The sequence below is a fragment of the Athene cunicularia genome, assembly GCF_003259725.1.
Source record: "Athene cunicularia isolate RWA chromosome 5 unlocalized genomic scaffold, athCun1 chr5_part1, whole genome shotgun sequence".
Lineage (NCBI taxonomy): Eukaryota > Metazoa > Chordata > Aves > Strigiformes > Strigidae > Athene > Athene cunicularia.
In genome coordinates this window covers 29,585,921-29,599,591 of record NW_020799101.1, presented here as the reverse complement: position 1 = coordinate 29,599,591, position 13,671 = coordinate 29,585,921, and the positions used below count along the sequence as shown (strand labels likewise).

The 13,671-nt window shown below is 37.2% G+C and overlaps 1 protein-coding gene across 5 annotated transcripts in view; it reads left to right on the top strand.

Moving 5' to 3' along the window:
• Positions 1-316: 316 nt before the first annotated feature.
• The window catches only part of NUBPL (nucleotide binding protein like), an 85,609-nt gene continuing 72,254 nt past the window's right edge, over positions 317-13,671 (top strand). For 2 of the 5 annotated variants that reach the window (XM_026849145.1, XM_026849143.1), the window contains exons 1-3: positions 317-818; positions 5,538-5,572; positions 8,086-8,155. In XM_026849145.1, coding sequence (XP_026704946.1) covers positions 5,565-5,572; positions 8,086-8,155 — 78 coding nt within the window. In that variant the 5' untranslated portion in view covers positions 317-818; positions 5,538-5,564. Of the gene's footprint in view, positions 819-5,292; positions 5,419-5,537; positions 5,573-8,085; positions 8,156-13,671 lie in introns of all 5 variants that reach the window. The other 3 variants (XM_026849147.1, XM_026849146.1, XM_026849144.1) reach the window with 2 other exon arrangements.

Below are 13,671 nucleotides of genomic sequence, written 5' to 3'. Positions count from 1 at the left end.
AGCCGAGGCAGATGAGTCTCTGCCCGGTTTTTGCCTGGACCTGAGTCAGTTCTGTGGCAGTAGCGAGCGGGCGCTCCCCGGCCGCGATGGTCAAATCGGGCAGCCAAGTAGTAGGTGGGAGCGCGGAGCTGCAGGGGCTGCCGGTGGTCCGTCTGTCCCGCTGCGGAGGGCCCGCAGGGCGCCCAAGGGCCGTCGCGTACCCCCTCTCCTGACAGGACGGCGAAGCGGGACTTGCCCCGCAAACCGGGACCGGGACGGGTTCCCCTGGCGCGGCTCGGGGGGGACAGCCCCGGAGCGCTGCCTGCGCGCCCCCTTTCTCCGCTGTCAGCGGCGGTTCTTGGGCTTGAAGCAGCTGTAAGGTACCGCTAGTTCTAGCCTCGTTTTTAAAGCTTCCAACTTTAAGTGGTGTTTGGGTTTATTTGAACACAAGCCGTCGTGTTTCTTTGAAGTGTTAAGATCGATCATATAATGAACTCAACAAAATGCCCGCGGGAGTTATTTTTAAGTTGGCCCCGTCCCTGCCAGCCTGCCCGTGGAGCAGGCTCCCTTCTCGGAGCCTCTCCGCAAAACGGGTGTTTGGACCCGTAGTGGGAATTTCTCAGCACGCGTGTTTCTCTGGGGAGGCTGCGGGCCGGTGCATATGGATTTGCTTGTGTTGTGTTTGCGTTAGTCCTCAGGCTCCCGGGATGAGGCTCTGAGGGACAGACGCGCCCGGATCCTGTCGCGCGGGCTGCCGCGGCAGAAGCCCATAGAAGGAGTAAAGCAGGTGGTGGTCGTGGCGTCTGGAAAAGGGGGAGTTGGAAAATCAACGACAGCAGGTAAGAGTTTTTTTAATAGCTTACTTTGAATGTTTTGTAATGTTTTGTAAGGAATATTTGGGCACTTGTTGTGTAGTTCCTTATCTTGTACTGAGTCGCAAGCCGGTACAGAGGTCTTAGCTTTAAATGAGGTGCAAATCGAGCAGACGCTTCCTAATAGTGCAGTGCTGTCCTGGGACCGTCTGCTTTCTTAGAACATATGCAGGTACAGTGATACTAGTCCTTCTTCCCTAGCAGCCTAGGTGTGCCTGTACAATGCTCCTCTGTGCTATGTTGGCGTGTCATGTGCTCTGTAGAGGATGCTGATATTTAGTTAAGTTTCTAAATCAAGTATTTATTCAATTTTCTCAACTACTTGCGTAGGCACTGCATAAATAGAAGGTGAAACAGTAGTTATAAATCATGCAAATTTATCATACAATGGATCAGAGTCTTGCTGATCACCTTGAACTCTTAGCCCCACCATTAGGTTTTGAATTAATTGTTCTCTAACTGTGCAGTTCCTAGGTGGTAGAACAAGGTAGTACATAGGTTATCAGCACTGCAGAAATTTGCTTGAACTTCAACAAAGATGACTCTGAAGGTAAACCTCTTTGAAACTATCTCTTTAAAGCATTAGAAATTTGTTTAAAGATACTTTCTTTAGCATGTGGTTTGGAAAAGAGTAATCCATTAGTTGAATGTTGTCTACTGTTCATCTCCATTTGCTGTAAATAGCACATTGATGTAGCTCTTAATTTCTAATTTTGTGGTTTGTGTTTTAGCCATGTTTGTAAAGGACTGACTGTCTAATAAATACTAGAAAAGTCAAACATGATATTCTGTAGTATGAGTAGCTGTACTTTAAAAAATAAAAATTGACAGTACTTTTTTTCTGTACATAGGATACACTATATACTATTCTATACATAGAATACACATTCCTGTACAAAGACATGCAGAACATTCAACACTTGCATTTCTTAATGAGGTATCTTTTGATTGATGGTTATAATTCATAGACTGGTTGTTTCAGGTTACCAAAAATACCAAATACCTGTTTGCAAATCCACAATTTACAAAATGAGCATAATTTGAACAGTAAATTCAGATTATCGTCCTCATGTTTCCAAACAAATACGCTAATTTAAGTTCTGCTAACTGGTGTCTGTATGTAATTTAAACATGAAGTGTGACACATGTATAAATAATACTTAGAGCTGGGAGTTCATACCCCTATGTTTAAAAATAAAAAATCAGGCCTCAGCAAGCATTAAATAAGAGAATTGAAATGTAAATGAACCATTCAGATATTGCTGTATTGGACAGTCTTTTGTTAATGTATTAATTTATAATATTGAGAAGAAAAAGTAATCTAGATACTTTTTTGTTAAAATGAGAAAAAATGTTATGGTTCAGATGAACAATTGAAGGTCAGATAACTCGTATGTACAAAAGTATTGCATGGCATCATTGCTGAATTATGTACTTAAAATGATATTCTTTGTAGTGGAGGTTTGTGGGGAACATGTTTGGTGACAACTCCGCTGACTCATGTTGAGAGCAGGAGTTGAAAAGAAGAGAGGCTAGTACGCACCTCTAATTCCAGAAGCACCACAGAAAATGTCTTACAGTCTGTGCCTCTCTGAAGGACTATCAAGGCTCTTCATATTCTTTCCCATAGTTTGTTTATGATGTTAGGAATCTCTATTTCAGGACAAGTGGATATGCATTCTGGTTAAGTTTGTCAGGGCCATTCCTTAATTTGTTGAATAATTCTTTCTGTTTGTTATGTATAGCTTTCATATTTGTATTCTTTGTTGCTTCTAATAGGACTTTTTGTTCTTTTGAAATTAATATAGTCAGTGATTAAAATAAATTGTGCTATAGAAAAAATATTTTTAAATGCATGTTTAAATACTTTAGTTGTGTTTTGTCATTGCTGTTTGCCTAGTTTCTGTCTCTTACCATCATTCTTCTGTATTTATCCTGTATTTATATGGCCAAAGTCCCTTTTTTTTTTGTCTCTTCTGTCTCCTCTTCAGCATTACCCTGAAGATGAGAGTACTGTAGAAAATTGATCCTGGCATGAGAAGAGTTCAAAGTGTGGTCTTGAAAGAGGAGAGGTTTCTAATTTACTGAAACTTTTTTTCCAGCTGTGGAAGTGGAATAAAATTAATGGCTGGTATTCTTCCTCACATTTTGTTAATCCTGCAGTTTGAAGAAAATAGTGATACTTTAAAGTATCTTGGCCTTCAGACACTTATAGCAAAGACTAATGGACTGAGATTTTTTTGTAACTGTTCAAGAGACCTGATACGTTTGACCATGTGTTGGTTTTATCTCAGTCATATTAACTGTGTTTTAGGGTTTTTTTTCCCCTCTTGCATGCTTTTATTCTAGATGAATGATGTACTATTATTGAAACTCACCCTTTCAAGGCAGAGACCAAAATCCATTTATTCACCTGACCAGCCTGGACACAAGTCTGGGCTTTGGCAAAGGTGATAATAGTGTCCGTTTATGGTTCTTTTCTGGGATAACCATTGTGGTTTTTGATTCTGGGCTTTCTCTACATGTTAAAATATTCTGAGAAATAATAGTTGTAAACCAGTTACTCTATTTCTAAATGCCTCTTACATTGAGATGTAAATATTGAGTTATCTTTCAGAGAGAGTTCATCTTAGTTATCTGTAGGTGTTTTATTGATGATGTAGATTAGCCATGTCACAGATGCAGACACAGTCAGCTGGCTCTGTACATGTCTGATTTTGGGCCAAGAAGTTTTATTTGCATTGTTAGCTCAGTGTTCTGAGAATTCAACTGTGCTTTTCCTAGAGCCAGTTTGGGTTTGGAAGTTACAAAGTCCAAACTAATAAACCTTCCCAGACTTGTACTGACCTCCCTGTGCATCATTCTTGATACTGGTTGGCTAGTTTAGCATGGGCAGAGATACCATGGTGACTTTTCTTGTAGCCCGCAGTGAAGTTTTAAAGAAATAATTAAAAAAATGAAAGTGGTAATGAACTTCTGGAACATATCTGCCCTGCACTCCTGGTTATAGGAACTTATTAATTAGGGCCAACAGGTTAGGGTCAGGTTAGGTCCTATGCTCTACACCCTCTTGGAACTGATGGTAATAAAAAGACAAACAAGTGCAAGAATCAGCTGGGATCCAACAGAAAACATGAGGTGTCCAGCTAGATATTCAGCTGACTCTCAGGTTTTTCCACTGTGTTATTCCCACTGTTTCCCTTTTTTCCCTTCAGTAGTCAAATATCCTTTATTGAAAAAGCTTTATGGATCCTACTTTAGTTTCCACACATGATAATTGTATAGGGAGAAGATAGATGTATAAAGTGATTTTAAGACAGTGTGTGGAGTAACTTGCTGCTTCCTTTGTGCCACTTCAGACATGAGCTGCAGTTGATTTTTCCTTTTTATTTATCATTGGATTGCTTGTCTTTTCTCCTTATCTGTGACTTTTAGATTGGTTTCCAGGTTTCAGAGAGTGTATTTTCTTCTGATTGATTCAGGGAATGGTTAATCAAGCATCTGCTTAAATAGCAAACTGAAGAATAGAATCTATATGCTTTATCCGTTTAGGAGTAAACAGAGGCTGTATGCTTTTTAAGGAGAGCTGTACAATTTTCCTCATTAACCTCTTCACCATTTTGTTTAAAGGAACTTATCTTTCTCAACACTAAGTTCTTTAAGCTGGGAATCTGTCTCCCAAGCTTGTTCTCAGTACCTTCATATTCTTCCAGTAGAACAAGGCTCTGACCATAGTTTATCTTTGTTGAAAAGGCTCTGTGGACTGAATTACAGCAGTGTGTAAAAAAAGCAAAATATATTACCCAAGGAAGAACTGTGTGTTGAGGTTTTTTTTCTGTGTGTTTTTGGTTTTTTGGTTTTTGTTTTTTTTTTCTTTCAAAACATGTTACTGTTTGGGTATACTGAAGCTTCTAGGAGGTCTTCAAACATAATTGAAGCTGGTGAGCTGATAAAAGATACCATTTATTACACGTGCTTTTAAGTTATAGGAGTTAAGTTTTGATGGAAATGTAAAAGTTGTAAACAAACTCACAGTCTTTTTAATTGCTTCATTCTGGTTTTTTGTTTCTTTAGTTGTTACAGATGCTTTCAGGGTAGATTTGACTTTGTTTTCTGGCATAAAAATCAAGGGAAAAGCATGCATTGCACCTTCATCATTCATCCAGAAAATATCCACATTTCATATATCACAATAAACCAAAAAAAGGGATATGATCATCTTTCTGGTCACTATACTTTAATAGTATATGTCAATACTTAACCTAATCTCTAGTTTTAAGAAAGTTTACTAAAGACTATGGTAAAGGTTACCAATGGTAGGGTTATTTTAGTTATATAATACAGTGTCCACCTTCCAGAAGCCAAGTGCGTACCTCAAAACACTTAGATTGTAGTTTTATTTTGCAGTGTCCTCTACAAACTGATTTGCAAGTTTTTACAGGTTAGCTTGAGTTTGTTAGCCTGTTGGCAAACTTGGACTGAAATGTGGGTGCTGCTGCCAACCTAAACTGGTATTATTGTAGAGGTGCAAGAAGCTAAGAGCCGAGTTGATGAATGCAGTTATTAAGTAAGTGTGATGTATTTATATTATATTTTTCTCTTTCTAGTAATGATAACATTCTTGATATTTAGGAATTAAGTTTTCTTGAATTTAATTTTTTTTTCTTTCCTTCCTCTTTTTTGCAGTAAATATAGCCCTCGCCCTAGCAGCAAATGATTCGGTAGGTGAACATCTAATTATCAGCCCTAAAGTGAAATGAGTGTATGTCTAATAAATAAAATGGTTACTGCTGCAGGCAGTCACATTCATTACATCTAAGTATTTACTCTGACAGTTAATTACTTTATTTGTTTTTCATGGAGTTATAAGTTTGTATTAATTTGGTTATATTTTATCAGTACCATGAATGACTTAGTAGATCTCATCCTTCATCTGGGTGTGACCATTTCCCTTCTTTTGTGTATCTCTTGAGTTCAACTGCAATTCTGTGAGGATGTGTAGACATAGTAGAGGATGTTTGTGCAGGTTGGAGACATGTAATAAATAATTGAATTCTATCACTTCAGAGCACTGACTTGGAAAAAATAAGAGTAAGTGCTGGGTGGTGTCCAGCATTTTATTTTTTTTTTTTATAGCTCTGAACATTTACTTTTTCTGGAGAAATTAATGTGTAAAAATACTTTACATACAAACAGCTGAGGAAAAAAAAAAGAAGCTACATATCTTCCCTAAAGCTTGGAAATACATTTTTTTGAGTGACAAAATATCATTGCCCAGTTTGGTATTGCTCAAACTGTTACTTGGACTATAAATAGACAGTAGGAACCATTCAAGTGTAAAAACAACAGGTCTTCATTATGTCTACCTGCTGCTATAAACTGGGAGTACTTTATTGTACACACTTACTGACACAGAAGTAAACTCTGAAGCAAGCTTCACTTCCTAAGGGTGTATAATGCTGGTTTTGTACTCATAAAGCATTAATTAAATACAGAGTATCTTCATATACTTTAATCTGGTAAATGTGGCATCTTTTCTTTGTTGTAAAAGATGAGTAAGAGAAAAAAAAGGTAGGGGGAGTGAAGTTTACATGTGATCTGCACTCTTCCTGTAGGAATTTTGTAAAGATGAAAAAATGTCCATAAACTCAGTCATACTTGGTAAGAGGAGGAAATATGTACTGTTTGTAATAGCATCTGATCTTGATATTTCACAGGTTTTAGTTCTGTGTTTTAAATAGGCTGTTGGAGTAATTTGATTTCAGAGAAAAATTTGTCATCTTGGAAAGCAAAACTGCTTGAATGGTTCCTTCTAATTAACTTTAAAACATGGCATTTGCTGTAATACTTTTAGAAAATGAATGTGATCCTTGCGATGTGATCTGTGTTGTGGCACGGTCATTTCATATGGAAACCATGTCAGCTAATTGCATGTAACTTTCTATACCGATTTAAGTGCATTTAGGATTGTGCCCAATACTTTTCAAACATGAAGTTTAGTGCATTGTTTATACTTAGGTAAAGCATCTCTTAGTAATTACATACACCAGTTTTGGGATTATGGCCTTTGTTAGGAGTTAAAGGCCTGGCTTTAAACATAGTAGTATGATACATCACTTCAGTTGCCCATTAAAACACTTGTAAAGCACACAAGAGAGACCGTAGTCTAGAATGATTGAAGAGGTTATTTGGAAAATCAGGGACTGAGAAGTAATTTTAAATTAAATTGAGCCAAGAAATGTAAGTAAATATATAATGCTGGTCATTTCTGATGTTACAATTATGTGGTGGTGTAAAATTGGATGCCAGTGTCTGTTTGAATGTTAATCAATGAAGAGCAGCTGAAATTGATGAAATAGCTGTGACTTACATGAACTGATGGTTACAATTTAGTAAGCTGCTGCCATGGTGAAATTGAGCATTGATGTAGTTACATGTTAGAAAATATGAGATTAAGGTGAATGAATAAACTATACCATGTTTGTTCATGCATTAATATATTTTTGTTTGTTTGTTTTAAGATAATGATGGCATACATTGTGGTTTATGTTTAACATTTGGGCTTGAATTTGCTGGTGTGTTCATTTGTGTACTCCCATTGATTTCAGTTAATTAGTTCTGTGAGCAAGGGTTATGAGATGAGTATCTCTGGGACATGATCCAGGCTGGGTTTGTCCAGTGCTCTGAACTGTAGGGATCATAGCAATATTCAGTTTTCTTCTGGTGAAATAAATAAGGAGGTTGTTGTTCTGAGTCCATTGGTGCATCCTGAAGTTTATGGTGAATTTCTTTGACCTCAGATAGGCAGCAATGGACCTCTTTATTTTACTTTTAATAAGTACTGATTTTGCATCACCTTCCTGTGGTTTCCCTTCCCTTCATTGCTATTGTAAGCTCATATCTTTCTGAGGAAGCAGTAATGATTCTGTTAGTAGATCAGACCTTCAGCAGCCTCCTGCAATTTCATTACAGTCCTTATGTCTCTTATAAGTAAAATACAGATTTATAGAAACTGATGCTTGAACTTGATGTACTATTTAAAGGAGGAAAGAAAGGACTTCTGAAGAAAGATAGGTCACCATGACAAAGGTCTGTGCTTCCTTTATTAGATACAGTCTGTTTCTGTTACAAGTTCAGTGTTTGTAACTTGATTTTCAAAGCAAGTACTATACTGGAGCTAAATTAATTTAAGAATTATGTTGTCTTCTGATCTTTCAAGTGTTCTTTTTCTAAGATTATACAGGTCACAGACTATTGAGAATGACTGTTTTCTGGTGAGAGAGATCTGTGGAAGATGCTTTCAGGTGAGATTAGATTAGAGTATATTCTTGCTTCTTTCAGTAATAGCTGTGACAGTGTTGTTTGATAGTGTCATAAGATGGAAGATGGTTAACAGTTAAAGCGTAAAGGAATTTTTTGTCCTCTTGATAAAAGAAGGCTTCCTATCATCTTCTCTTAAAATACTTTCTGTAGTTAAAAAACAAAACCAGAACCTTACTGTTTCTATAGATAGAACTTTTTTTTTTTAGTATGGAAGCTTTTTCAGTTATAGTGATGGTCTGAAATATTAAGGCATCAGCAGAGCCTTGGACATTGTCATTGGCACACAGTGTTGTTGGCAGAGCTGGGATTAGAATTTAGGAGTTGAAGTCTTGCATGCTGGTGCTCAGTCTGTTTGGCATATTTTTACCTCATGGTTACAGAGTAAATAATTCAAGACAGGATTTAATTTAGATGCCTAGATACCATGTCCAAGACAAAGTAGTTTCTTTGGGAGTTGTGGTTTGGGTTTTTTTGATGCAAAGCCAGGGAGACAAGCAGGGCAGCCTCTTAACCCCTTTCTGGAACTATTAGGCTTTTGGTACCCTGGGTTACCTGTTGCAGTTAAGAATTGTATAAGCTCTTGTGCCTGTACCAAGACCTATAAATCTATAGTGTTCTTTTTGTGTTAACAAATAACTTAAAGTTCTACCCTTGTGTCCTATTTTTAATTGCTTGCTTAGTTTGACAGCTGATTCTTTTCGTTCTTTTGATATACCAGCAGTCAGTTGTGCTCCCCTAGGAGCACTTGGGAAGAATTTTTGGGTTTTGTCCAGGACGATTCATATTCAGAGTAGAATGACTATTTATGAAAGCTGCCTGGCCAGAGACGATTTATTATAGTAGAAACAAGTTGAATTAATAGATGGCAGCAATAATAGGATAGAGATTGCTTGTTTATGAACAGAGTATTTTGGTGAGCAAACACCAGCTGTGCATGACTAAGGATGGCACAAATCCAGTTGGGAGGCTGCGTGCTTGTGCTGTCACTATGAGGCGAACTCCCTGGTCAGATTTCCTTTTCTTTCCAGGAAGATTTACTTTTTTCACTACAGGACAAAATGGTTTTTGTGTTGTGGAGGGCAGAGGAGCAAGAAATAAAACCATATGGAACAAATTAGCATGTAAGCATAAGCAAGTGGCTTCTGCCTGCAGTAGCAGGGGCACATGATTAAGGGCATCAGTTTTAACTATTCAAGCCTGACTCTGTGTCAGGGGATTATGGGGTCAAGCAGACCAGGACCAAGATTTGAAATAACCCAAGGGTGATTTTATCTTAGGAAGTGGCCTTTGTTTTCCCAAGCAAACCCACGGGTTGCTGAGCAATGAAGTATTTTAAATCTAAGACCATCAGTGTTTCTGTATGGTGGGAGGGAGCGCGGAGGGAGTGCAGTGCTTCTCCCCATGTATGTTGGGCAGTGGAAGGCCCAACACCATGTCTTAGAAATAAAGCTAGGGGAAGTCGATGGTTGGCCAAATGAAAACACTTGTTCAAACAATATCACAGTCAAGAAGTCACAAAGCAGATTTTTTTTTTTTTTTTTAATTTTTAAAAGCAGAAAACTCATGGATATCTGGCTGTTATACACATGTGAGAAAGGTTTCTCACAAATATGTAGTAATTTACAGCATATAAATTGTGTAGTTATGAGCAGAGGCTTCATGCAAATTCACTGTTGTGATAATAAAATTAGTTTTAATTATGTCAAAATGTGTATTTAATCAAACAATGCACATTGATTTTTAAAGCTAATCAAAATCCATCCACCCTATTTTATTTACATTCCAGCTTTTTTCCAAGTATTGGGCTCTTGTAATTAAAGTGTTTGTCTACGGGATACTATTAGAGTGCTGCATTAATAAATAACTTCACAATGTATATACATTTCTTTCTGGTAAGGAAAAAAATTCCATGGGGGGAACAAACAAATCTAGAATCATTTAGACAATTATGGTCTCCTTCAGTGAACAATTACAGCATGAAGGCAAGTTTTGACCTGTTTTGTCTTCCTCCTATTCAGCTTTCCTAATTATTAGAGTTTGATTTCTAGACATCTTTACTTTTGTTGTTTAGAGAATCAGAAGACTTTAATTGCTATAGATAAGCTGTTCATGCTTGTTAATGCGAAAAAGTGCCAATAAAGCTGAAGATGCCAGTTGGAATTGACTGGGGTTACCATGCAATGACAGCTCAGCTTCTAGATAGGCTGAGAAAATAAAGCTTTAAAAATCTTACTGTTTTTCAAGTAAAAAAATGAGTGAGAAATATTTTTAAACACAGACCACTTAAAATATTTTATTGTAATCAAATGATTATATGCTTAGTAAATTTTTTTTAAAGTATTGCATGTATAGTTAATTACCTTCATCCTGAGTCTGAGTCATTGAAAGCCTTGTGCCAGTGTCAGACACTGATGTGTAAGGTGGAGCATGTTTATAATTTGGCATGCTGTGAAAGCAGTGAGGCATTGTGTAGAGACGTAGTAATGTTTGGGATTCTGTTTTGGATTTTGGTAATTTATTTTTTAAGTGGTGTTGTATTGAGATGATTTTTTTCCCCAATATGATACATAATATGCAAGAAGACCAAACAAGGTTGAATTACTGGTATCTGATTATTTAGAAATCTGACTATGAGCTGTTGCAGACTGTTGTGGAAAATAGTGCCAGAGAATTTCTGTAGCTGGCAGAAAATTAGAAGATCTTCATATGATGGAAAAGGGCTTTTAAACCATTAGAAGAATAAGTGTTTAAAACAAGTCTGCATTTCTACGATAGAGAGTGAGAAAACTGCAGTGGTACTTTTTTGGCCAGTCCAGTTTACAGCTGGGCACTTAAACAGTGTGCAGCTGAAAAAGCTAGAGAACTAGGGATTAAAAGAGGTGTGTTAGTATGTCAAATGAGGAATCCAGAGCCCATCCTGATTTTAAGTTCCCTTTTGTCCTGTGTGTTGCTGCTTGCAGTTTAGAATTAGCTCTAAATCTATAATGACATTAAAAATGTAAATTGAGGGTCCTGGTGGTGGATTAAGAGCACCAGCTTTAAAAATAACTGACACCTTCACCTAGCAAAGATGTAATTTCTGTTGTTGGAATGGCTGCAGCTGCTGAATATTGGGAGTGCCTCTGATGTAGGGAATCCTTCACCATATAGAGCAACGACAGCTCATTAACCTGTGCCTCCATCCCTCCCAGGCTGAACACCAGCCAATTCTGGTGGTCTACAGAGTTTACTTCAAAGTATAATATCTTCAGCTAATGCCCAGTGGAGATACATATGCCTAGCAAGTATGGAGGAATGTTTCAGAAAAGATGAGCAGAAAGGAAATTAATTCCGTCAGTCTGGATGTTTAGCAGTAACGTAGGCTATGTTGATTAACAGCTATTTATAGCAGCTTTTTGTGAGCTGATTTTTTTTTTAATTCCCTTTCTTTATTGGCATGAAGTCTTTTATCAGGCTTATTCCTCAATAAAGCATTTGGCAACTTGAAAGCAATCAATGAATATCACCAGATTCTCCAGTGAACACAGAATTATGTGTGGAGGTGTCATCTGTGATACATGAATGGGAAGTGGTTGCTTTGTTTGCACAGTCTGGAAAGTGTGATTGATTTAATAGTTAATATTACCTGAAAGACAAAAAAGGGAACCTACATAAAGTATGGTGGAGAGACTAAACAACTCTCAAGTTTCTGCTAAAATAGTTAACAGGAAGAAAGATAGAGATAATTTTGTCATTAGCATAGGACCTATGTCATCTGTACAAGGACCATGTATAGTAAAATATACCTGTTTAAGAGAACAAACATAATAGCAATTGAACAATTTTGAATCTGCATAAGGAAAAGCAGAGGAGGTAAAACTTACTGTTTTTTTACAAGACCTCTCTGCCAGTATATAGAGGGACTGTGTATAATATGGCCTTGAACAACTTCAGTTTAATTTTTCCCCCAAAAAGATTTATTACAACGACGTTCAGAGCTTGAAAATCATTAATTTGGAATAAAGCTATCTTGCAAGTCTCTGTTGCTCACAAGGCAGTGGCCAAGTTCAAATGATAAACTGAACTTTAATTATGTTGAGAATCTTGCCAGAGAAGCTAAAAGAAAGGATCTTTTTAGTGAGGTTATATATCCCTTTAATTTGCACACTGCACAAAACAAAGCTGTAGGATTCTCATCTTTCCAGGATATATGCAAGAGTATATTTATCTATTGATGTAACATTTGGTTTTCTTGTAAATACAGAATCTATACCTGATGACTGTGAAAACTTGTCTTCATTTCTTAGTGTAGGTGAGAGAAGTTTCTAAATTGGAGTGAAAACTTTACTGTATTTACTGTGGTAAAGGATGCAGTGATTACATAGATGTACCTTATGCTGAATATTTGTCAGAAATCTTTACTGAGGTCTAATTGGGCAAATTAATATCTAGTTGAGAAGATTAATGGTAGAGAAGTAAAAAGGGTGATGTAGTCAGTGATATTAAAGCACCACAAGAGGTTGTAGTTCTTTACCACAGTCCTTTATGCTGTAATTTTTTTTTTGTGGTCTTGAGTTTACCAGTTATTGGATGAGACCATGACAGCTAGTACCAGTGCTGCATAAAGAGCAAATCCCATCAGTAGTTAGCCTATGCTAGGTAGCAATTAGCTAGAGAGGGGGGGAAACCTTAAAAGCACTGATAAGAAGGTAAATTTGAACATCTGTTAAGTGTGTTTAAGTACACTCTTTACTGAATAGACCAAGAGAGTACTTTTGTGTTTTCATGTGCCAACAAGACTTTTTTTTCTGTTTTTTTTGGTTCTCTCGGCCTTATGGAATATTGGTAACGACCTGTGTGAAGAGGTTGATAATTCTGCACGTGTTAGTTGAGTATATTTTTTTCAAAGTAGCTTCCAGTGACATGGAAGTACATGATTAAATCAAATGGGAATGGTTACATTGTCAGTGTTATCTTCAGAGTTTAAGCTGTTGAGAACTTGCAGTAAAACAACAAATAAATACAGGTCTCTAGAAAGTATTTTCCAAGTGTAGTAAACTTGAAGATTGATTCAAACTTCCTTCTGCAGCTGGGCAGGTAGAAGGAAAAGGACAAATGTTAACTTGAGAACAGCTTTTTTGAACTTGGTTATTGCTATGCCAACTGAAGAGATGGAAAGCTGTTTGTTTAATAGCACAGGATAGAAATATTTTCATGAGAAGAAAATGCAGCTGTAAGAAGGTGGTGGAGTTGTATTACCTGAATCCTTTACCTGCAGAGTGCTGAGGGTGGCTGTAGCAGTGGTGTGTGCTGTGCTCTGAAAAACACTTAAAAGCAGGAGAACTCTGACATGCTTGTATGTGCTTTGAGTATTAGATATATATGCAGATGAAAATAATGTCAGAGGACATTAGAGGAATCCTAGAGCTTTTTTTTCTTTCTTTCTTTAAGTTGCCTTCTTGGTCCTGCTTGTGTTCCCCTGTAATCTGTTCCTTCTGCCCAGATGTTCTTTTTTGCT